Source organism: Cervus canadensis, chromosome X (assembly GCF_019320065.1).
Source record: "Cervus canadensis isolate Bull #8, Minnesota chromosome X, ASM1932006v1, whole genome shotgun sequence".
Lineage (NCBI taxonomy): Eukaryota > Metazoa > Chordata > Mammalia > Artiodactyla > Cervidae > Cervus > Cervus canadensis.
This window is the reverse complement of record NC_057419.1, coordinates 49,471,985-49,498,682: the sequence shown is the minus strand read 5'-3', so window position 1 is coordinate 49,498,682 and position 26,698 is coordinate 49,471,985. Positions and strand designations below refer to the sequence as shown.

Genomic DNA, 26,698 nt, shown 5'->3' with positions numbered 1-26,698 from the left:
GTTTCCTCTCAGATATTTATTTAAAAAAATTATATATACTCATTTAATCCTCTTATATGTTTGGTTTCTAAGCTATATTAAGTTAAAATTTGAAATTCTTAGACTCATCAATCACATCTAGAAAACACCTACATGTAATGATTTCTAGATAAAGCTCAAGTTTTGATGAAGTATTACTGAAGCAAATAAAAGTGAACACTGGGCAATAGGCTTGTCCATTTAAAGTATACAATCTGAGAAATGTAACATTTTCAGCATATCACTATTTTTATTTATTTGCCACACTGTGCAGCTTGTGAGGTCTTAGTTCCCTGACCAGGGATGAAACCTATGCTGCCTACACTGGGAGCACAGATTCTTAACCATTGGACAACCAGGGAAGTCCCAACATATCACTATTTTTAAAAAAGGAAGAACTTGAAGAGACATTTGGTGAGACATTTGACTTTAGAAACACGTATGATTGAGATTTTTAACATGTAGACACTTATTTTGTAAATTTTTAAGCTATTAAAATTTCAGTCTGGTAAGGAAAAACCAAAGCTTAGTTCCCAATTGTTTACCAAAAGTTCTAAAAATCATGATGTGCTAAAAGTACTATTTAATTGTAATGAAAAGAGAAGGAAATGAAAGGTTCGATTGAAATATAGTCAATAGTATTTTGTACCTTGGTCCCCCTGAATGTCTCGTTGACAATAAGTTGACATCCTTCTACAGCGCCATCTCCATTGAACTCCAAGGCAATAACAGGACCTATAAGCAAACCCAGGAAATGTCTTATCATGAACACAAATCTATTCTCAAATTAATCTTTTTATTCTTCCTTGAAGAATCTACAGCCTTTTCTTTGGGGGTAAGAGAAAAGAAAGAAGAGAGTAAACAGATAGGACACGTCACTTCAGCTACTTCTTACTCTAATCATAAAACAAATTATCATAGAGTCTCATCACATGACAAGTAGCTTCAGTGCCACAACAGGTCTTGTGTCACATTTTTAAGTGTTGTAAATAGTCTGGCTTTTCTGGTTTTCATTCTTCTATGAAAACCATAAAAAGTCCACTCATTTAGCAGTACAAAAAATAGCTGATAAAATGACAAATAAGATCAAAAGCTATTCAAGTCATTTTGCCAGGCAGCCAGTCTTTCTTCCAACTCTCCTACTTACAGCCAAGTTTTGGGCCACTGATGATGAAGCTAAGCCAAGTAGGAATTGAGGCCAGGTACCAAAAGTCATGATCATCTGAAAGTGTTTTCTTGAATGTACCATAAAACTATATTCTAGAACCAAAGAACAAGTTTTTACTTTTTAATTCTCTGGATAGAACATTTGTGCCTCCTTTTCCATACTTAATTTGATTACTTTTAAACCACCTGTACTTGAAATTCTGGTGTAAAGATTAGTGATTCAGTTTGGGCTTGGATTTAAATGTAGCACTGGCACTACTGGTGTCAAGTTGTTGGCAAACATGGCTGTAAGTGAGCCAAACAAAACAAGCCTTTCAATTCAATTAAATTTTTTTCAGTTATATTCCTAATAGATTTGCTCTTTATCTCCCAGTAATGTAGAAGTTCTGACCTCCAGGAAATTACAAATTTCTTGAAAAAAAGACATAAATCTATTAAATAATATGGAACAAGGGAGAATAATGAAGTATTAAGGAATGAAATACTAAGATGAATGTAGACATGTGCCTCAGAACAAGGCACAAGAAGGAGAGAAAAGGGCTTGTGATTTAATACAGACAACAAATACAGAAAAGGCAGGCTATGTCACAGTCAACTATACAATTAGATAGAGTGAACAAGTTTAAGGGTGAGTTTTGGCAGCATCACAGTATGTAGATCAAGATAGATGCTGAGTAACGAAGATAACTGAGGAATATTTTCTCAGAAAAAAAAATGGATGAGTCTATGTCTGAGGCAAGAAATGAGTAAGATCAACCTGGAATATCTTGTTGAGCCAAAAAACAATCAGGCTATCAAAGACCAATAGGGTTTTATCAAAAGGATATAGGAGTCAGCTTGAAGAGGCTACTAATGGCCAAAGATGATACATAGTGAGATCATAAGGAATAATGATGGCAATTTACTAAAACATACTGAATACATAAAGTCATGAGCTCATAATAACATTCAAAAAAGACACAAACAAAATTCATTGGACGCCATTGAAGGTTGCTAGGGCACCAACTTTTTACTCTGAAAATTGATGTTTAATGATTTTTCCTTTATTTACTCTGCATTTCTGATATGAAGCATATTTCAAGTTAGTCAAATAGCTCAGTGTACGAGAAGTTCTGTTCATATCCATTAATAAATGCAGAGGTAGTGACACAATTAGAAAATGATCATTCTGAAACTGTTAATAAAATACCTGGATCAGGCAACAATCATCACTGGCTTTAGCATCCCACAGGGAAGACTGACAGGAAACTACAATAAAAAGATTGTCACCACCTGAGCCTAAGAATCTTAGCATCACTAGAAGTACAACAATCAAACATTATGTGCCTTCTCACTACAGAAGAGAGTACAACCTGTGAAATATTCTTGCCCTCCACCCCCCCAAAAAATACTCCTTAAACCTGAGTGTAAACAAGGCTTTGATTTAACTTCTAATCCACAAGAACTACAGAAGGACAAATTAAACAAACCCATTCATACTATGGGACAACTGACCAGGTTTCTTTTACAAGACAAAGGCATGAAACAAACAGGGGACGGGGAACACCTGTTTCTGATTAAGAGTGATATAAGATACAAAACAACCACATCCAGTGAGTGAGGAGGCAAATTTTAGATCTGGATCAAATTAATTGTAAAAATACATAAAGAATGTTTTTAGACAATTAGGGAAATTTGAATATGGACTAGTCAGTAGATATTAAGAAATTGTTAATCATGTTGGATGTGATAATACAGACCATTTAGGAGAACATTTGTGTAGTATATAAATTATATATTTATTTTAAAATAAAACATTCATTTTTAACTTCATTTTGTTTAAGACAAATACTGAAATACTTAGGGATGAAATGACAAGACATATCAAAACTTGATTAAAATACTTCAGCAGAAAAGAATACAGATTATTTTTAAAAGTATGGCAAGAAGTTGATAAAACTGGGGTATGGGTACACATGGAGTCATTGGAAGATACTTTAGAGTAGAGATAGTACATATAGAAATTTGCAAAAAAGAGTTTAAAAAAGCATTTTAAACTGAATAAATATTGAACTAAAAAGAAAAAGTTGATAATGTAGGGTTTCCAGTTTTGCAGAGAATGGAAAGTTTTAATTAAGGTAGAATGGAATATGCTTTTATTCAGGATCACTAAAAGATATATATATACATACACACACACACACATATATAAAAAGTCAGACAGTTATTACTAAAAGTTTCTGCATTCTACAAAGACAATAACATCTAGAATTCAGAAATACAGTTTTGGTAGAATTACCCAAGTATGTAACTTGGTTGCTATCCTTTGAATAGAACATTAAGAACCTCTGATAAGTGACTTAATCTGCCAACAAAGAAACATCAACCAAAAAGGTGGACAAGTGTATCAATTTTGATTAACATGTGTGCATTACCCTAGATTTTAAAAAAAACTACACCACCAACAATGTCGTTTTTAAGCAGTTCTAGTCATCTCTAGTCATCTAATGACGAGGACTACAATGACTTCAAAGTGATTACTTCAAGTGATTATTTCAAACTGAATTATGAGGTCAAGTAGATCACTGGTCATGTTTTTAGTGTTTTAATGTGACTTATCAAATAGCTTGCAGTAGCTTTAAATCTAAATATTTGAACTGTCATGAAAAAAATGTGAGACTCTGAAGTAAACAAAAATGATTTCTGGATATCCTATCTAATGAACTCTGTGTTATTTAACATGACCTTGGAACAAGCCATTATCACGTTTCAGTTAGATTACAGCAACAGCCTCCCAGCTGGTCTCTCCGTTTTTCTCTTAGAGTAACCAGAATGATAAAAGCTACATTTTAAAGGGACCGTGGCATTCCTATGCTCTAAAACCTCCAGTAAAATATGTCTATATTTTTCTTATTTTTAATTGTTCTAAAAATAATGGGCAGTTTAGGGAGCAGTTGTCTCAGGATTACCTGAGATGCTGTCTCCCAGGCTTGAAGTCCTAAAACTTTCCACCCAAATAAAACACAACTCTTAACATTTAGGTTGTGGATATATTTTTCTAGTTAACACTTAAAATTTTTATTTATTTACTTGGCTGCTCTGGGTCTTACTTGCAGCATGTGAACTCTAAATTGTGGCATGTAGATCTCATTCCCTGCCCAGGGATCAAACCCAGGCCCCCTACATTGGGAGTGTGGAATCTTGGCCACTGGGCCACCAGGGAAGTCCCTTATTGACACTTAAGGTTCCAATTCTCACAAATATGGATCAATTTGTACCACAGAAGGACAGTGAATGTGAAAAAGAAGAACTGCAGAAAGAACCTGAGGACAATGAACATGAAAAAGAACTGCAGAAAAACTTGAGGACAGTGAACATGAAAAAGAAGAACTGCAGAAGAAACTTGACTTTACCATACACATGCATAGCTTAATACTCAACCACAGAATCAAGACAGAACTCTAAGCAGAAACTTAGAGTTATTTATTTGTAAAGCTGCTCCTCACTGTTATTTCCTATAAAACCCATTTGCCTACAACCAGAGAAACTGATCTTATTCCTTTCAATTGAAGGATACCATCAGGTTTTCCTGGTATCACTTTTCTTGAAACTTAAGTCTGCAATTGTCTCAAGGCAGAATGCCAAGATCATCAGGGGACTCAATTTGTCTCTCTCTACTTAGAGAAACACATTCTAAAAAGGATTCTGAAAATGGCATTTTACATTTATTTCAATAATTTGAAAATTACTTCAGAAAAGATGTACAGAGAGCTTACTATAAATTGTTAATTTCATTTTTTATAAAGAAAGATTATAGTTAGGAGTGCACAATAACTGTTAAAGAATTTTTTCCAAAGTTAAAAAAGAATATTTGACTAACAGTCTTTGAGAAAAATAGTTCATATATCACACTGATTCCCTCTTTTATTGAGAAGCTCTCTTGAAGTCATGTAAGAATCTTTGAAAGAGAAATAATGCATAATTCAGGGAGAAGGGAGGGAAGAGAAGGGCAGTAAAAAAGAAAGAAGAGGAACAAAATAGAGAAAACCAGTAGGAAATGCTGGCAACTGTGGAGAAGGAGGAACAGTAAGGGGGAAAAGGAGAAAAGAAGAGAAGAGGAGTAAAAAGAAGAAGAAATGGAGGAAACAATGAAGATTGTGAATAAGGCTTGTCCAGAACTCTCATTATACTTGTGTTGAAGCTTGTATTATCAAAAAAGGAGAAAATAAACCCAGCATAAATGACATGAGAAACAAACAAATGGTAAATGAAAATATTTAGAAATAACGATGGTAAAAAGTTTAAAACAGTAGGATGAATATAAAAAAGAAAAATAAAAACTAACTTTTTCTTCCATTAGTGAAGTCACGTCCGACTCTTTGTGACCCCATGGACTGTAGCCTACCAGGCTCTTCTGTCCATGGGATTCTCCAGACAAGAATACTGGAGTGGGTTGCCATTTCCTTCATCCAGGGGATGTTCCCGACCCAGGGTTTGAACCCAGGTCTCCGGCATTGCAGGCAGACGCTTTAACCTCTGAGCCAGCAGGGAAGCCCGATAAGCTTTCTTTAAAACTTAACTAAATGGCTTCCCTGGTGGTTCAGTGGTTAAGAATCTGCCTTGCAACCATGCAAAGGACACCGGTTTGATCCCTGGTCCAGGAAGATTCCACATGTTGCAAGGCAGCTGAGCCCACATATGCCTAGCATATGTGCTCTGCAACAAGAGAAACCCCTGCAATGAGAAGTCCTGACACTGCAACTAGAGAGTAGCCCTCACTCGCCAAAACTGGAGAAAGCCCTTGTGTAGCAACAAAGACTTAGTGCAGCCAAAAATAAATAAATATTTTAAAAAACTTAAAAAAATGAAATAAAGAGTATAGTTATTCAACACTGAGATCACACTCTCAAGTACCTCCATTTTTTCCACTGAAGGATATTTTACATATTCCTTTTATTTTACATTTCTCTAATAATGAAGGGTGTTGAGTTCCTCACTTACTTATTTGTACTGTGAATACTTCGTATCCATTGCTTCTTTTTATTGGACTTTTGGATTCTCTTTGCTGATTAGTAGTGTATATAAGTCACAGAAATAAGGCCTTTATATGTGATATTATGTACAAATGATCAAAGCATATCTAGAATTTGTTCCCTTCTCTCCACCTCTTCCCATGACAATGGTCTTACTGGACAATATTTCTCTCCTGAATGACTACAATAATCTTGCAACCTTATTTCTTGTTTCTGCTGAAAAGATATTAGATGCCCAGAAGCGTTTCTGTGGTTAGGGGATTAACAGCAGACAACTCTTGTAGAGGGATAACTTCTGATAAATTAAATGTGTTCTTGAATGTCTATTAAAATCCTTGAGAACAAGAAAAAAATAACTGACAGTTTAATAATGTGAACAATGCATTAGGTATTTGTAGCATACATAATAGTAAAACATATAGCAATGACACAAGGATAGGAAGGAAGATTTGAGAATATGATGTTATTAGGTCCTTATAAACTACAAGCAATGTGGTATAATACTATTATAAAGTGAAAGTGAAAGTCATTCAGTTGTGTCCGACCCTTTGCGACCCCATGGACTATACAGTCCATGGAATTCTCCAGGCCAGAATACTGGGGTGGGTAGCCTTTCCCTTCTCCAAGGGATCTTCTCAACCCAGGGATCAAACCCAGGTCTCCCTTATTGCAGGTGGATTCTTTCAACTGAGCCACAAGGGAAGCCCAAGAATACTGGAGAAATTATTTAAATATGTACACTGTAAAACCAAAGGTGACCATTAAAGAAGAGTTAGGAATAGAAGTATAAATAAATCAGTCAATAGGGGAGGTAAAATTAAAATTTATTTTATTAAAAAATACCCAATTAAACAGAAAAAGAGTTAACAAAAAACAAAGAACAAATGGAATAGAAAGCAGCTAGCAAGATGGTAGATGTTGATCCAACTATAACAATCTCTTTCAATATGAATGGTGCCAACGCAGCAGTTAAAAGACAGAGACTGTCAGATTGGATTGAAAAGCAAGAACAAACTATACACTGTCTACAAAAAATTAATTTTAGACACACAGATTTTGATAAGTTAAAAGAAAATGGATAAAAATATATGATGAAACACTAATAACCAAACAAAACTGCAGTAGTTATAATTCAGATGAAGCAGATTCAGGACAAGGAAGATTATCAGAGGCAAAGAGGGACATTACATAATGATAAATTACATCTTTAAGAAGATGTAATTCTAGATGTGTATGTACCTAAAAAGAGTTTCAAAATTCATAAGGCAAAATCTGATAGGATTTGAAAAAAGAAATAGACAAGTGCACAATTATAGTTGAAGATTTTGACACTCTTCTCTCTTTAATTTATAGAACAAATAAGCAGAAATCAGTAAGGATACAGATGACCTGAATAGCACCATCAACCAAACCAATCTAGTGGACATTTACAGAACATTTCATGAAACGAAAGCAGATTATACATTCTTCTCACATGCACACAGACTAGGAAGAACCTTAACTTTTTAAAGAAAATAGAAACCATATAATGTGCATTTTCAGACCATAAGAGCATTAATCTAGAAATCAATAATAGAAACATATCTGGACAATCTCTCAAATGTTTAGAAAATAAACATTATACTTCTAAATAATCCATGGATCAAATGGAAAGTCTCAAGGGAAACTACTACATCAGGGATCAGCACACATTTTCTGTAAAAGGCCAGATGGGAAACATTTTAGGCTTAGTGTCTAAATACAATGTTTGCCACAACTAATCATTTCTGCAGCAGAGATATAGCAGCAAAACATAATAAATAAACAAGTGTGGTTGTGCTCTGATAAAACTTCATTTACGAAATATACAGTAGGCCATACTTTGCCAAACCCTGAGTTAAATGAAAATAAATCATATCAAAATTGGCAGGATGCAGCTACAGTAGCACTTAAAGGAAAATTTCTAACACAAAATACATATACAGTCAATCTTCATTATTTGCAGCTTCCTTATTTGCTAATTGCTTACTTGGTAAAATTTATTTTACCAAACAGGTAAAATATTTTACCTAATATCAATACTTGCACTTTTTTCATGGTCACTCATGGATGTATACAAAGTGGCAAAAAATATGAGCTGCCTCACATCCATGCTCCAAGGTAAATTAGAACAAAGTGATGTTCTGCCTTCTTGTTTAAGCATTCATTCTGTAAACAAGTGGCTTTTTCACAGTAGTCCATTTAGTACTGCATTTTTATATGTTTTGTTGGTAATATTGGTATTTAAAGTGGCCTTTAAATGTAGTGCCCAAGTAATGTTCTTAAGCTTAGGAAATCTGTGATGTGCCTTACAGAGAAAATATCTGTTATTAGTAGAGAAGCTTCATTCAGGTACAAGTTATAGTGCTGTTGGCTGTGAGTTCAATGTTAATGAATCAAAAAAATATACTAAATGAGGGCTTTAAACAGAAATACACATACAACAAGGTTATACTGATTGTTTGAAAGAAATGCTGTGACCAGAGACTTGCAGGAACCTAGCCCTACATTTCTCCTAGGAGTAGCAGTTCAGTACTCACTGATTTCAATGTTCACAGCAACTTTATAGAACATATTTACTGTGAATAATGAGAATTACTCTATTAGAAGAGACAAAACCAGTAATGCAAACTAAAACCTTAAGAAACTAGAGAAAGAAGAGCAAATAAAACCTAAAGCAAATAAAAAGTAAATAAGTATTAGAGCAGGAACCAATGAAACTTAAAAGAGAAATAGAGAAAATCAATAAAGCAAAGAGTTCTTTCTTTGAAATTATCAATGAAAGTGATAAACTCTATCAAGGCCAATGCGAGAGGGAGAAGCCTCAAATCACCAATAGGAGTATAAGAAGGACATCACTACTGATTCTGCATACATTAATAAGAATAAGGAAATACTATAAATTCTACACCTATAAATTTGATAACTCAGATGAAATGAAATAATTCTCCAAAAGACAAAAACTATCAAAAATCACCCAAGATGAAAAATATATCTTGAAGATCTCTATATGTAATATATAAATAAATTAAATCACCGACTCGATGGACATGAGTTTCAGTAAACTCCAGGAGTTTGTGATGGACAGGGAGGCCTGGAGTGCTGTGATTCGTGGGGTTGCAAAGAGTCAGACACAACTGAGCGACTGAACTGAACTGAACTGATAGCTAGAAATCTTCCCAAGTCTTCAGGCCCAGATGGCTTTGCTGGCAAATTCAACCAGACATTTAAGGAAAAAAATGATACTAATTCTCTATAATCTCTCCAAGATAACAGAAGAGGAAGGATACTGCTCAACTCATTTTATGAGGCCAGCATTACCCTAATATCAAAGCCAGACAAGAAAAAAAAAAAAAAAAAAAGCCAGACAAAGATACTACAAGAAAAGAAAACCACAGACACAGTATGCTTCATGAACAAAGATGTAAAAATTCTCAATTAGCAAATTGGATCCAGCAACATATGAAAGGGATAAAACATCATGATTAAGGGCATACATCTCAGGAATATAAGGCTGGTATGACATTAAAAATTAACAAAAGTCACTGACCAGATTAAATGACTCAATAATTTAAAAAAACATGGTCATCTCAATAAATGCAGAAAAAGAATTTAACAAAATTCAACATCCATGTGTGATAAAAACTTAACAAACCAGGAATATAATGAAACTCCCTCAGTCTAATAAAAGGTATATTTGAAAAAAATCTGTAACTAACATCATTCTTAATGGTGAGACTGAACACTTTTATCCTGAGATCAGAAACATGGCAGAGATGTCCTCTTCTCACTAGTTTATACAACAAGACCTAGCCAACACAATAATGCCAGAAATAGGAAATAAAAGGCATGTCAAAGAGACAGAGGAATTAACCTAAAAGAGCTCCCAAAGAGTAAAATTGGAACAATTTAATAGTATTGGACTATAACCCAAAGAATAAAATACGTATCTATGAGTCCCTACTGACAGACATATATGACTGAATAAATAAATGGGAGAGAAGGGACAAATCTTTTGTACAGAATTCCAAATAATGTATGTAGATACTCCTCTCTCTAGGAGGTGATGCTTAATTCCTTCTTCTTGAGTGTAGACTTGTCTTAGAGATCCAACTTCCAAAAAACACAGAAAGAACTTCCAAAGAGTATAGAAAGGGGAAAAAAGGAACTTTACAGTGTTTAAGAAACCTGGCCGATACCACCTGAACCAAGTCACTAAGGGCATCACCAGCATTAAGTTATGCTGCTATCACGTGCCCTATGGTGTGGTGTGATGTGATGTGATGTGATGTGATGTGATGAGAAAGGCACTTCACCTCTCCTCCAAAACTCAAAACCCCAGTATAACCAGAGAAAACACCAAGACACACACAAATTGAGGGACATTCTACAAAATAATTTACCAGTACTGTTCAAATATTTCAAAGTTATGAAAAACAAGGAAAGACTAAGGAACTGTTATAGATTAGAAGAGATTAGGAGATATGATGACTAAATGCAATGTGGGATCTTGAATTAAATTCTGGAACAGAAAAAGGACATAAGTGAAAAAAAAAATCCGGTGAAATTTGAATAAGGTTTATAGCTTGAATAAAGAGTATTTTACCAATGTAAAGTTTTGACAAATGTACCATGCTTATGTTAACATAAGTAAGTAGTAAAACTCTCTGTACTACCTTTGTAACTTTTCTGAAAGTCTAAAATTATTCCAATATAGAGTTTATTAGAAAAAAAATAGAAATGTCTAGTAGATTCTCATCTCAGTCAAACTAGAAACCAAAGTCTCTACAGTGGCTCACATGGCCCTATATTATCTGATTCTTCCTTTACTACTTCTCATATCTCATCTATGTTTGCTGAATAAATGAATGAATGATCCTTTAAAACAAAGGAACCCAAATCTGACTAAGCATCAGAACCATACAGGGAACTTTGTAAAATGCAGATGCCAAGGGAATATCTCAGAGATATTTGAATCAGTCCTGAAGTGGGAGTTGGAAGTTTAAGTCTTTAATAGTACCCCATGCAGTTCTGAGAATCAGTCAGATTCGAAAGATTCTCAGGATGAAAAACACAATGAATTCTCTCATTAAGCTGTCAAATAGCTTCATTAATTGAAAGGAAATAATTGTGACTACTTTAACTGATGACGAAAATTTAGAGACTCTAAAATAAAAACTATTTGAAATAAAAGCAAAATTTCCAAAGGGTAAGTCCACTCCCCTCCCCTCTCAGAACAGTGGTTTGCAACTGGGGGCAATTTAGCCCCTGAAGGGGCATTTGGCAATGTCTGGAAACACTTTTGGTTGCCATGATTGGGGTAGTGTGCTACTGGCATCTAGTCAGCAGCGGCCAAGGATGTTGCTAAACATCCTATAATGTACAGGACAACCCATCACAGCAAAGAATTATCTAAAATATCAAATAGTGGTGAGGTTGAGAAACTCTCCTTAGAATGACTGATGGCCACTTTTACATAAAGACCCAATACCTCCAACACCTACAGGAATATCTCCACAGACAGCCTGTTCATTATTCCATATGAATCAATGCACTACCAGGCAGCTTAAAATTTTTGCCCAAATTTTATTTTGAAAAATTTCAGATATTATAGAAAAGTTGGAAGAATGACAAACATCCATTTGCTCTTCACTTGCATGCATGTTAAGTCGCTTCAGTCATGTCCAACTCTTTGCAACCCTATAGACTATAGCCTACCAGGCTCCTCTGTCCACGGGATTCTCAAGGCAAGAATACTAGAGTGGGTTGCCATGCCCTCCTCCAGGGCATCTTCCTGACACAGGGGTAGAACTCACGTCTGTTACATCTCCTGCACTGGCAGGCAGGTTCTTTATCACTAGCACCACCTGGGAAGCCCTTGCTCTTCACCTATACCCATCAAATGCTAACATTTAGCCACATTTGCTTTGCCACACACTATACACATACACACACATGCACACAGACATGCACAAACACACACTTTGCATTGCTGAGCCATTTGAAAATAGTAGATATCATAACACTTCAGCATGCATCTCCTATATAAATGACCACAATACTATTATCATCCTTAAGGCTACAACAATAATTCCATAATATCATCTTCAAAATTCCCCAGTTGTCCCCAAAATGACTTTTACAACTTTAGAGTTCACCCCACCCTAATCCAAAATCCAATTAAGGTTCATTCCTTTCATTAGTTGTTAGGTTTTGTTTAATCCAGAACAGTTCCCCCATTGTTTTTTTCCAAGGATGTTGTCTGCAGAGTCCTCGCCAGTTACCTTGTAAAATGTCTTCCATTTTTGATTTGTCTCATTGTTCCCTCATGGTGTCATTTAACATGTCTCCAGATTTCCTTTATTCCTTATAAACTAGAAGGTAAGTCTGGGCTCAATTAGATTCAGGTAAAATATTTTTGGCAAGAATACTTCACAGACGATGTTGTATATTATTGCCATCACATCAGGGGAAATACAATGCCAGGTTGCTCTGCCATCACTGATGCTAAGTACCCTGATGTAAAGGTACAGTTCCCATTTGAATTAGAATGTGTGTATCCTACTTCTCATCAACTTTTACCCCAATAATTTTAGCATTCATTGATAACCTTTGAATTAATTATTACATCAGGGTTTGGAAAATAGTGATTTCTGAAGTCTATCATTCTATGTTTATTAGCCCACAGTATTCTGTAAAGAGCAGAAGAGCTTTCCCTATTCCCTCTCTCCCTGCCCACCCTTTTGTTTGATGCTTGTGTGTGTGTATGTGTTATTCGCTCAGTCGTGTCTGACCCTTTGCGACCCCATGGGCGACCTGCCAGGCTCCTCTGTCCATGAAATTTTCCAGGCAAGAATACTGGAGTTGCCATTCTCTTCTCCAGGTGCTTAATACACATTTATTAACTGAATATATTAAATACTATTGATTTTTCAAATTAGATAAAAAGCATGGGCTGATGAATTTTATAGAGATATTCCTCAGATTATAAAAACAAATTTTAAACAGATGATTTGTTTGTGATTACCTAGATGAGAAACTGATTATTACTGTGAGACCATTTCGGGTCCTGGAGAACTGGTCATTTCAAGCTAATGGAAGAGTGCGTCCCTGGTGGCTCAGATGGTAAAGAATCTGCCCGCAATGCAGGAGACCCAGGTTCAATCCCTGACTTGGAAAGATCCCCTGGAGAAGGGAATGGCAACCCACTCCAGTGTTCTTGCCTGGAGAATTCCATGGACAGAGGAGCCTGGTGGGTTACAGTCCATGGGGTCACAAAGAGTCGTACACGACTGAGTGACTAACACATACATAAGAAGCTTCTGGATCATGGGAATATCTAGCAGTCATTCATGATATTCATGTAGACCATACAGTTAGGTAGATTCCAAGCTGACTGGGTATGCTGGTCCATGGTTCCAGTGCCAATTTCCTCTCTCCTCTTTTTTATTACCACTATGGATGCATGGATTTCTGTTGTTGTTAAATCAATTTCTTTCATTATTGTGGGCGTTTTTTTTGGGGGGGGGGCCATACCATGTGACATGTGGGATCTTAGTTTCCTAAACAGGGATTGAACCCACACTCCCTGCTTCATTATGCTTTTGATGCTCAAATTGTCCCAAATTTGACCAGTGGAAATTCCTTGAGATTCCTTTAAACCGACACCTGTGACCTTTTGACATGGCCTTATTAGTCTCTGACTATTTCCTATGGACATCTCTGATTTTAAAAGCTGTTTATATATTTATTTGCTGGAATTCTTAAAACATCTGTCCATTAGTTTGAGTTCTACTTTTTGCAGGAACAGAACACTTCTTCCATGTGGAATGTTATGTGACTTAAAAACACACACTATGGTTGGGTTAGAGCAATTCTATGAAACCACTTCACTAACATTACATGAGCATATAAATCATTAATTTAGGTCTATTCATATGCCCACTTCATTCCTAATCCTCACACTTTCAGATGTCTATTACACTTATTATTTGATTCAATTTTCTCAAAGCTGCTAAGGGTTTAAAGATTTATTTTCAAGGTTCCATCAGAATGCTCCTGTATCTATAAGGCTGCATCAAAGGAGCCAGGTCATAATTTCCTATATATAATCTGGGATAGATTCATACACTGGTTAGAGACAGTCTATGGTGCTACCAGAGGAATCACAAAAGTATATAAAATATACTGTATTAATACTTCAGGGCTGAATCACACCCAGCATTAGTTATTAAGATTACCCTAACAATCCTCCAATATTTTCCTATAGCTTTTTGCAGTTTATTACAACTTATTTATACATAAAGAGCATATGAATACAGATGTGCCCCCTTTCCAGGGTATATCCAATCATCATTATGTATTATTATATATTTTGCTCAGGCCGGTCAAGAAAAGCCTGATGAGCCTTCAGCAAACAACATCCCTGCTCTGACTGATGAACTCTGTTTTCTAGAATCAGGACACCTTCAAATACATGGAGACAAACAGCAACACTTCAGGAGTACATATGAACTCTAGTTCCTCTGTTTGTAGACATATTTCCAGCATCTGAAATTTACTGGTGGCATTTGCCCACTGGGGAAAACAATTCTAATTATGCATAGAAACTTAATCAATCATGTTAAGTACACAGAATGGTATTCCCTTTGATTTATATTTCTTATTTCTTTTCCAGTATGGTCAAAGCACACTCACTGAAGGCAGAAAGAATCCTTATCAAGTGGTTTATAACTGGCAGGGAGAAGGAAATGATCACTCACTATAGTATAATAATACAACAATAATAAAATAATAATTAAACATGATAAAATACATAATAATAAAATGTGACTTTCAAGAACTAAGATGATAGAACAGGGGAAGGAAAAAACCTAATGCCTAATGTCTAGTTGCAGGGTGGGTTGCAGATCAGTGGTAAAGCATGTGCTTCACACGTATGAGGTCCCTTCCATCTGTCTTTGGGGCTTCCCTGGTGGCTTAGACGGTAAAGAATCTGTCTGTAATGTGGAAGACCCAGGTTTGATCCTTGGGTAGGGAAGACCGCTGGAGAAGGGAATGGCAACCCATTCCAGTATTCTTGCCTGGAGAATTCCATGGACAGAGGAGCCTGGCAGGCTACAGTCCATGGGGTCAAAAAGAGACATGACTGAGAGACTAACACTTTCACTTTTCACTTTACTGATGTCTAGTTAATTATATATGGCATTTTGAATGGTGTGAAATTTTGACATTTCTGAATGGTAACAGGAAAAACATAAAACAAATGACAAAGAGAAGACAATTTAAGAGAAATACTAAAGGCAAGAGTAAGTCAAAACAGCAGTTTAAGAGAATAACCACAAAAAATATACCAATCATCCAGAAGGTACCTTTGTTCAAAAGAGGAAGGAAGTCAGGTGCTTTTTCACGAAAAACCCTTTGAGCATCTTCGGCTTTCATTGACACCTCCTTTGTCTGAACTAGGAAAAAGCCTTTAGCAACCATCTGTGGGAAATAAAATTTCATTCAGATTTTAAAATGACCTGAGGCTAAAACAATGTTTTCCTATTCTACAATTTTTCTATATAAAATGCAACACAGCACTCTGATTTTTATTTTATTTAGAACTGTAATTCAGGGTGTTTACTGTAACAAGGAGAAGGCAATGGCACCCCACTCCAGTACTCTTGCCTAGAAAATACCATGGACAGAGGAGCCTGGTAGGCTGCAGTCCAAGGGGTCGCTAAGAGTCGGACACGACTGAGTGACTTCACTTTCACTTTTCACTTTCATGTATTGGAGAAGGCAATGGCAACCCACTCCAGTGTTCTTGCCTGGAGAATCCCAGGGATGGGGGAGCCTGGTGGGCTGCCATCTATGGGGTCACGTAGAGTCGGACACGACTGAAACGACTTAGCAGCAGCAGCACTGTAACAAGTTTTCACATACACAAGATTCTTCCTTCCAGATGCATGGTTCTGGTTAAGAATTAGTACTGCAATGCTTACTGTTACAATTAAGAGCCAAAGAAACATAAATTAGCCCTCAAAATTTTAAGTACTATTTAAAATTTTTTTGACTGAAACTAACAAATAAAAGCTTTAGTTTGGTGATAGTGCAAATGTCCAATGAAAGGAGAATGGTTAAGTAAATTATGGTACGTTCACGTGATAAAATACCATAGTTCATTAAATATAACAATAACGGGGAAGCTTATATAATAATGTTAATTTTAAAAACCATGATTCAAACTTACATAGTATAGCACAACAATGATAGATTATGTTTATGGAACACTTACTATGTGCCAGGCAGTTTTATGTATTCTATATGTATAACATGTTTAACCCTCTTACAAGACAGATACTATTATTACTCTCATTTTACAGATGAGAAATTAAAGCACAGACTGGGTAAGACATCTGCCCATGATCACACAACTATTAAGTGACAGAGCTGTGATTTGAATCCAATTAATCTGACTGTTGTTGAGTTGCTAAGTCATGTCTGACTCTTTGCAAGCTCATGGACTGCAGCACACCAGGCTTCCTTGTCCTTAACTATCTCTCTGGGTTTGCTCAAATGTGATTACAGACTAAATAAATTAAAAATTATTCCTACAAAGATAATTCAAGGTACAGCATAAAAAGCTTATTTCTACTCTATTTCTATAGTTCTTTACAATGAGTACACATTTTTTTAAAACATGCAAATACAATTTATTGTGTGATAATAATTTTCATCCATCTTGGGCAAATATTTAGGAATAGGACTGTTCAGTCATATATACAATGAGTACATATTAATTTTAAGATAAGATAAAACTATGAAAATAGTTTTTAAAAATGCAAAATTATGGAGAGTGTAACATGGAAACTTACATTACCATATGTAAAATAGATAGCCAACGGGAATTTGCTGTATATCTCAGGAAACTCAAACAGGGGTTCTGTATCAACTTAGTGGGGTGGAATGGGGAGGGAGACGGGAGGAAGGTTCAAAAGGGAGGGGATATACATATACCTATGGCTGATTCTCGTTGAGGTTTGACAGAAAACAAAATTCTGTAAAGCAATTATCCTTCAATTAAAAATAAATAGATTTTTAAAAAAATGCAAAGTTGACTCAACCAATTAAAGCCTATTGAGTTTTTAATCATAAAAGTAACAAATAAGCTCAATATAGAATATTAAGAAAAAAAACAAAACAAAGAAATATCGACCAAACTGCCACTACTCAAAGATGCCACTGCTACAATAGGTACACCTTCTTTTTTGGGCCATGCCACATGGCTTGTGGGATCTTAAAAGTTCCCTAACCAGAGATCAAACCCATGCACCCTGTAGTGGAAGCTCAGAGTCTTAACCACTGGACCACTCCACCAGGGAGGTACTGGTATACTTTCTTTTACCCTTCCAGTTTTTGTTCCCCCATTACAGAAATAATACAGGTTTTATGTAAAATCCATAGAACTAAAAACAAGAAAACTTCTTAATCCACTTCCTAAGAAGAACTACAACTATTAACATTTTAGTATATATAACTTTCCAGACTTATCTACTTAAAAAATTAGATACATAATATTCTACAAATTTTCACTTACTTAGTTGTGAATATTTTCCAACTATTCTACTATAAGATCAGTTTTAATGTTTGATAGTATTTCATTCTATGACTACATTATTCTCTACCATTTCATCAAATTGGATTCAAACTCAAATCCTTTTTCAGAGCCCTCAATGTTGCCTCAGAAAAAAAAAAAGAAACACCCATTAAAAAAGTAGAAGAAAATTACATAAACATCACTGCCAGATGATGACTGCAAAGTTACTTAAAATATCAGAAACAATCCTACATCTGTTTCTAATTCCCTAGACTGCTCATTACCTCTCATTTTATAGTCAGACACATAAACTGACAAAAATAAGATGATTAATTCAAAATACCATTACCTAAAATCAAGTAATGAACTATGAAACTAGTATATCTAGTTTGATATTTCACTGCAGACATGTGAAGAAACTGTTTCATGAAAATTCTACTTTTAAAGACTTGAAAGTAGCAGTAACTACCCAACTTAAATTATCCAATACTTTACTTCCCAGATGGTGCAGTCGTAAAGAACTAGCCTGCCAATGCAGAAGTAGGAGACGTGGGTTCAATCCCTGGGTCGGGAAGATCCCCTAGAGGAATAAATGGCAACCCACTCCAGTGTTCTTGCCTGGATAATTTCATGGACAGAGGAGTCTGGTGGGCTACAGTCTATGGGGTCACAAAGAGTCGGACATGACTGAGCATGTATGCTTGTGGTTACTTCCAAACAACTCAAACTACTTTTACTTTATCCTATGCATATCTGTGATGCAGTAAAGAGCCAGCAGGAAATCTGATTTTTAGATGAGAAAACTGAGGCTCCCGTGATCTCATCCAACCATCTTGGATGACAGAGGACGAGATGGTTGGATGGCATCACTGACTCAATGGACATGAATTTGAGCAAACTCTGGGAGATGGTGAAGGACAGGGAAGCCTGGTGTGCTGTAGTCCATGGGGTCCCAAAGAGGTGGACATGACCAAGCGACTGAACAATGAGAATTTCTCTTGACTCCTATGGAATGTGTTTTCTGGTTTACCCAGTTTTTCTAGACTTTCTACTCTCTCAAGTTTTATAATTTCTATTTCAAAAAACTATTACAATAGCTTTAATTTATAAAAACAGTATGAAAAAAATTCTGTGCTACTCCTAGGGTTTAACAAAACCAGGGCTAGCAATCACAGTTTTAGTCTAAGCTGTTTTAAGACATTTGTGTTATGATATGGAAAGACTCAAGTTTTATTTTTTCCATCTCAGCACTAACTAGCTTCTACACATATTTTCCAGGGAACTCTACCTTCATTTTTTAAAAAAACTATGTAATCTCTCTCTTAATATGTAAGTCACTGGTCTTTCAGCATGTTGTGATACCCTGTTCACATGTACTTGGCATTTTCTTCTTTTTCTTCTCTTTATTCTGTGATTTCAGAATTAGGTTAGGATACTCTAGCCAAAAAGTTCCATGGTTTTTCCTTCTAGGCTGGAGGGTAGTATCTGCTTTGCCTTCACACACTCTTGGTCACATTTCTACTCCACCAGGCATTTATCAACTTCCCTTTACCTCTGAGGCAGCATAACAGTATCATGCTTAAGGGTTAAGACTATGGTCTACAATGCCAAACTCCCTGGATTTAAATCATGGCTCTGCTACTTACCAGGGAGTGACCTCTTGCTGGTTACTTACTTTCTCTGTGACTCAATTTCTTATCAGTATAAAGAGGAACAATGGAACCTATTTCATAGGTTATTCTGAATTAAGTGAGTTAATTCACTTAAATACTATACAATAAACACTATATAAATGTTAGCTATCATTATTACTGTCATCATTTTTATTCTTGTTATTGTTGCACTTTTATTTCAGTTATTCTGTAATCCAGAAGGCTATATAAAGAACACAAATCTTCCTGGTCAGGTTACTTTCAAGTGCACACAACCTGTCATTTCACATATCAGATACCAAGTTAAAAGGTTAAGAATGTCTGATGACTCATGAAGAATGACAGTGTTTGCTTCAATGGCTTTTTTCTTTAAACATATTATACATTCTTTATGTCCTCTTTGAACTATCAACCAAAAAGGAGTTTAACCGGAATAACTACTTCTTTTGAAAACTGTATGTAGATTTTTTTAAAAAAATCACCATACAGTATAATGAAAATGTTTATTTACCTCAGATGTTGGATTAACATGTGATTAGACAGCTTAAAGGCCAGAGCACTTTTTCTACATCTCACCAGATCCATAGCACATGTTTATCAGATTGGCATAATCAAAAAAGAAAATATCAAATTCTTAAGATTATACTTGGCTTCAGTTGTTTGGAAAACTGGACCTCAGATATACTTTGTAGATTTCAGACATGGGCTTTCTACATTGTGGAATGTATAAGCTACAGAGAAGCAGTCACTTGTAGTTGTTTTTTTTTTTTTCTAAAACCATTCTTTTTGACAGAAGTGTTACAACATAAAAAAAAAAAATCCATTCAAAAAGAGTTTTCTATTCACCTCTCCATTTCTGGAAGTTTGGTTTTCAAATTCAAAGAGACTTCCTGAAGAAAGCTTGATTAATGGATAATCAATACATCCTACTGCTGCCTCCTCATTGGAGCACCCACCAACCAGGAACTACTACTTCTGGAACCCCTAACCTCCAGATCCCCACTATTTCTCAAGTGAATTTTGCTACCCAAAGAACCCTTCTCTACTCCTGAATGCACTAAAAGCCCCGATCATGAGCCTACAACCTCTGGTGTCCCAGCTGCCACCTCATTCTATCACACTAACTTCCTCTTCATGGCAATAGGGCAAAGTGAAGTAAGGAAAGTAATGTGGAGGTTGCTCTCACAGTCCAAACAAGCTCCAAAAGTTGAATTCCTAAATGTCTTTCCCACACACTAAACAATTAAAAACTCTAGATAAATTTCCCCAGTAAGTAATTCTAAAAGGTCATGCTTCACTTTGTAGTACTACTTTTGTGATAAAGAATGGAAATTCTTTGAAGGCAGATAATTTTGTCTGTGTATCTCTCCTCCCAGCATATATTACATTTCATCAGCTCTAAACTTCCAACAGTTGTAAGACACATTTCAGAGAAGCAAAACTGGAAAACAAAGGTATATTCTATAATCAATGAAATATGGTAACAGTAACTTCCACATAATGAGTGCTTAATGGATGCTTCATGAATTGAATTATGTTTTTAAAGTTTCTTTGGGAAAGTATTTGAGGCCTAGCTTCAGATAAATCCATAGTGGGCAGAGGACTAGAATTTAAGGATTGCCTGTATTTCTAATAGCCAATTTGAAAAGAATGGATGTTCTCCAGGAAGTGGTTTGTTCCTATATAGGTGTATGTCTGTTTCGGTTCTCTCTCTTCTCCTTACCTCATCAATTAATTTTCTGGCATTTGCTATAGTATAATCACCAGCAAATAATACCACTAAGCATGACTCATCACTGCTCTTCTGTCTCTGACCCCGGGACACTGGAACGATGCTTCTACTGGCTTCTGTGGAAATGCGGACAGCTTTGAGCTCTTCGGTAGTAGGTAGAGGAACATGGTCCTGAACGACAGCATCTTCTGGAAGAAGGCTCCAGTTGCGTTCTCCTGACACAGGTGTAAAGTCGTGAATGCTACTCCAGGTATTATTGAAGATACTGAGCCCCGCATCTTTGAACTGGAAAGCTAATTCAGGGTAGTACCATTGAAAACAGCTAAACTTGATATTCGTGGAAGACTCAATAATGGGCTGAGTGGCGCAGCACAAGAAGACCTCCAGCTTTCTACAGTCCCGCACACGAAACTGTTGGCAGGCTAATGCGCACTTACAATCTCTGCAATTCCGGAAAAACACGCTGCCTTTCACGGGTCCCAGAAAAATGACACAGTTAGTACAGTCATCAATAGTAACGGTAGCAGAGTGATCAAAAATATAGATGTTACAGTTCTCACAGTCTTGAATGAGAAATTGTTGTCCTGCCACTTTCCCAGGTAAGCGACCTACTGTTACATCCTTCAGTCCACTGAACATGTAGTCTTTCAGATCAACCTGTAGGAATAAAACACAGACCTTCAGTATTATTAACATTATTCAGCAAACATTGTCTATTAGGTGTCAGGAACAATTTTTTTAATGCCAGAACAGAGACTCAAGCCAGGTTTTAATGACCACTGTCTAGTGTTCAGAGCCCGGAGGCTCCAAGGTTTGCCAGCCTGGGAATATACAAGTGGGAAGCCTAGGACCGTAAACACGGGGAGGCCTGCTCACCTTGCCAGCAGCGATACAAGCAAGTACAGAGCTAAGGACACACAGAAAACTGGAATCAGTCACCTTTACTCTCCCCAGCTGGGGTCTACACGCTCCTGGCTCCTTCCTAGGAGCCTCATAAATATAGGGAAAGAAAAAAGATCACAAATAACCACACAGAAGATTGTAGAGCCCTGACATACTCTGTCTCCAGGACACCTGCTTCCTGGGAAACATGTGGGTGGGGGTGATGGCACAAAATTTTCTTATAACCAGACCTGGCAGTTTCCTACACAGGGTTCCAGTGAACTTACATATGCTGAGTACCCAGTCCCCAAAGTAGAAAGCTACCTTTGGGTTCTAGTCATTGAAACCATGGGAGGAGGCCCATCAGTCCAGTCTCTTGGTGGGGCAGCCAGGCACATCTACCCGTCTCTCAAACTGGTAGGTTCTGGCTAACCTAGTGGATACAGTGGGGAGACTAAGAGCCGCAGGGCCTTTTATGATGCCCTAAACTGGGTAGGACTTATGAAGAAAATGGCCTTCCTAGCCCTTGGGAACTCAACTAGGATTCCCAGACCTACTTCATTTGACATTCACTTGAAAGATTTTCAGAGCCCTAGATAGTGCCTAGAAGGGAAGGAACAATTTTTAATGATAAAATAATACATTCCAACTCTTACTGACTTTGCAACATAGTGAGAAAATAAACATGACAATTTTTTTTAATAAATAAATAAAAGGCATGGGAGGGAAAAGGGAGAGGAAACTGTTATAGATAAAGAAAGGCTCAAGGACATACCAACCAAACAATGTGTGGACACTGCTGGATCCTGTTTCAATATATCAACTGTAAAAGTAATTTTTAGAAACAACTGGGGAAACTCTCACAAATACACAAAACATATTGGATGATATTAAGGAATATTTCAGCTTTGACCCATTTCTTTTTCTGATGCTTCACTTAAAAAAAAAAAAAACCAAACCTGTTTCTTTAAAACTTCTGAATTTGGAAATATACCCAGATTGGAATATGCTTCTCTTTTCTTCTATAAACTGATGTCTGGGGTCTTACTTTCTAAATTCCAACTGATTTCTGCAATGTGCTACAGAAAATGGAAGAACGTGAAGGCATAAGAGTCATTGTATGTTAGAATTTGTATCTACAAATTTGATTCAAACATTTATTAAGCTATTCCTACAATGTAATTTTTTTTCCAAATTTCACTATTTCTAGCTTTAGGTATTTTAAACTAAAACCCACAGAATCTTTTAAACAGTATACCTGAAATCTGTCACATTATCTTTTAAATTTTACCTGACTTCTCAAAATATAGTCATTAAAAGACCATTTTGATTTCTCCAAATTACTTTGAAATCTACTTGCACTGTCTTACCTCTTTGTGAATATTAAATTTCAAGCAAAGCTATTCATATACCAGAAAGAGGCTCCCATAGGTATAGTACGTCAAAAACTTCATTATTTACAAAGGAATAATTTAATCATCTTAATTATACGCAAAGTAGCTTAAAGTGACTTATTCAGTATTACACAATAAATGTTGTACTCATCCGGTTTTACACAATGTACTAGAAGAAATATTGGTCTGTAGCATGAGGCAACAAAAGAGGCACCTCTTTTCTAGTCTCAATTTGGTCACCTACAAGCAACATGAACGAAAAAGTCACTTTAACTTTCTAGATCTTCAGTCACTCACCCATTCAGTCATCTGAACACCCAATAAGAGCCAGACATTGTTTTAAGCACAAAAATGAATATGGTCAGTTTTTTCCATAAAAGAATTGAACACTAACTAAACAAATAATTTAAAACAACCTGGTTAATGTTAGGGGCGTCTGGGGGAGAAAGGATACATATATATGTATGGCTGAGTCCCTTCACTGTTCACCTGAAACCATCACAGCATCATTAATTGGTTATACTCCAATACAAAAGAAAAAGTTAAAAATAAATAAATTGGACATCTGAATTGGGGGAAAAAAACAATAAAATAACGTCGCTGGCTAATGAGAGATGCCCAGAATATTCTGGAAATACAGAGAAGCAATACCAGGGGCAGGGAAGGTAGGGGTATAAGACTTTTTGTTCAAAGTGAGAATGAATAAGCTGAAGTTCACCAGGTAAAAGGGATGGGAGTAAAGGCTCTCCCTTCCCTTATCAGGCAAAAACGAAAGAAATGAAACAAAATAAAACTCTTCAGGGAGTGTGAGGAAAACGGAAAGTGGTGTGGTGTTACCAGTGATACTGCAATGGCAGCAAATAAAGCTAGAGAGACAGGCAGGGGCCATATTATGAAACTTGGAAGTGCTCTATGGGCAATAGGATACCACAGGAGTTAAATAAGCAAAAATTTACATTTTAGGACGATTATTCTGGTAAGAATAAAGACAAGTGGCATGGGGATTGAAGCTTAGTTCAGTTCAGTTGCTCAGTCGTGTCCAACTCTGCGACCCCATGAACCGAAGCATGCCAGGCCTCCCTGTCCATCACCAACTCCTGGAGTTTACCCAAACTCATGTCCATTGAGTCAGTGATGCCATCCAACCATCTCATCCTCTGTCGTCCACTTCTCCTCCTGCCTTCAATACTTCCCAGCATCAGGGACTTTCCCAATGAACACCCAGGACTGATCTCCTTTAGGATGGACTTGTTGGAACTCCTTGCAGTCCAAGGGACTCTCAAGAGTCTTCTCCAACACCACAGTTCAAAAGCATCAATTCTTTGGTGCTCAGCTTTCTTTATAGTCCAACCCTCACAGCCATACATGACTACTGGAAAAACCATAGCCTTGACTAGATGGACCTTTGTTCACAAAGTAATGTCTCTGCTTTTTAATATGCTGTCTAGGTTGGTCATAACTTTCCCTCCAAGAAGTAAGCATCTTTTAATTTCATGGCTACAATCATCATCTGCAGTTATTTTGGAGCCCCCCAAAATAAAGTCAGCCTCTGTTCCCACTGTTTCACCATCTATTTGCCATGAAGTGATGGGAACGAATGCCATGATCTTAGTTTTCTGAATGTTGAGCTTTAAGCCAACTTTTTCACTCTCTTCTTTCACTTTCATCAAGAGGTGCTTTAGTTCTTCTTCACTTTTTGCTATAAGGGTGGTGTCATCTGCATATCTGAGGTTATTGATATTTCTTCCGGCAATCTTGAGTCCAGCTTGTGCTTCATCCAGCCCAGTGTTTCTCATGATGTACTCTGCATATAAGTTAAATAAGCAGGGTGACAATATACAGCCTTGATGTACTCCTTTTCCGATTTGGAACCAGTTTGTTGGTCCATGTCCAGTTCTAACTGTTGCTTCCTGACCTGCATACAGATTTCTCAAGAGGTAGGTCAGGTGGTCTGTTATTCCCATCTCTTTCAGAATTTTCCACAGTTTATTGTGATCCACACAGTCAAAGGCTTTGGTATAGTCAATAAAGCAGAAACAGATGTTTTTCTGGAACTCTCTTGCTTTTTCCATGATCCAGCGGATGTTGGCAATTTGATCTCTGGTTCCTCTGCCTCTTCTAAATCCAGATTGAACATCTGGAAGTTCACGGTTCACATATTGCTGAAGCCTGGCTTGGAGAATTTTGAGCATTACTTTGCTAGCGTGTGAGATGAGTGCAATTGAGCAGTAGTTTGAGCATTCTTTGGCATTGCCTTTCCTTGTAACAGGAATGAAAACTGACCATTTCCAGTCCTGTGGCCACTGCTGAGTTTTCCAAATTTGCTGACATATTGAGTGCAGCACTTTCATAGCATCATCTTTTAGGATCTGAAATAGCTCAAGTGGAATTCCATCACCTCCACTAGCTTTGTTCGTAGTGATACTTCCTAAGGCTCACTTGACTTCACATTCCAGGATGTCTGGCTCCAGGTGAGTGATCACACCATCATGATTATCTGGGTCATGAAGATCTTTTTTGTACAGTTCTTCTGTGTATTCTTGCCACCTCTTCTTAATATCTTCTGCTTCTGTTAGGTCCATACCATGTCTGTCCTTTATTGAGCCCATCTTTGCATGAAATGTGCCCTTGGTATCTCTAATTTTCTTGAAGAGATCTCCAGTCTTTCCCATTCTATTGTTTTCCTCTATTTCTTTGCATTGATTGCTGAGGAAGTCTTTCTTATCTCTCCTTGCTATTCTTTGGAACTCTGCATTCAAATGGGTATATCTTTCCTTTTCTCCTTTGCTTTTTGCTTCTCTTCTTTTCACAGCTATTTGTAAGGCCTCCTCAGACAGCCATTTTGCTTTTTTTGCATTTCTTTTTCTTAGGGATGATCTTGATCCCTGTCTCCTGTACAATGTCAGAAACCTCAGTCCATAGTTCATCAGGGACTCTGTCTATCAGACCTAGTCCCTTAAATCTATTTCTCACTTCCACTGTATAATCATAAGAGATTGGAGAGACGGTTGCAGTCATCCAGAAAGGACTGGAACTAGATCAGTGGTTAGCAGGGAAGAGGAAGATAGGATGCATTTGAGAAATTGAGGAAGTAGAATCAGCAGATTTAGTAATTCAGTGGCTGTAGGAGATAAGGCAGAAGGATGAGTCAAACATGATTCCTAGCTCTCTAGTCTGGTATTTTTCAATCTTTTTGACTACAATCCACATTAGAACATTATCCAGCACAGCCCAGTACA

The 26,698-nt window shown here is 36.6% G+C and overlaps 1 protein-coding gene across 1 annotated transcript in view; it reads right to left on the bottom strand.

Annotated features, from left to right (window-relative positions):
• Nucleotides 1-26,698, bottom strand: part of RP2 (RP2 activator of ARL3 GTPase) — a 54,134-nt gene that overhangs the window by 3,208 nt on the left and 24,228 nt on the right. The window contains exons 2-4 of the mRNA XM_043459246.1: nt 21,175-21,840; nt 15,587-15,701; nt 668-753 (exon numbers count right to left, since the gene is read on the bottom strand). Coding sequence (XP_043315181.1) covers nt 668-753; nt 15,587-15,701; nt 21,175-21,840 — 867 coding nt within the window. The remainder of the gene's footprint in view (nt 1-667; nt 754-15,586; nt 15,702-21,174; nt 21,841-26,698) is intronic.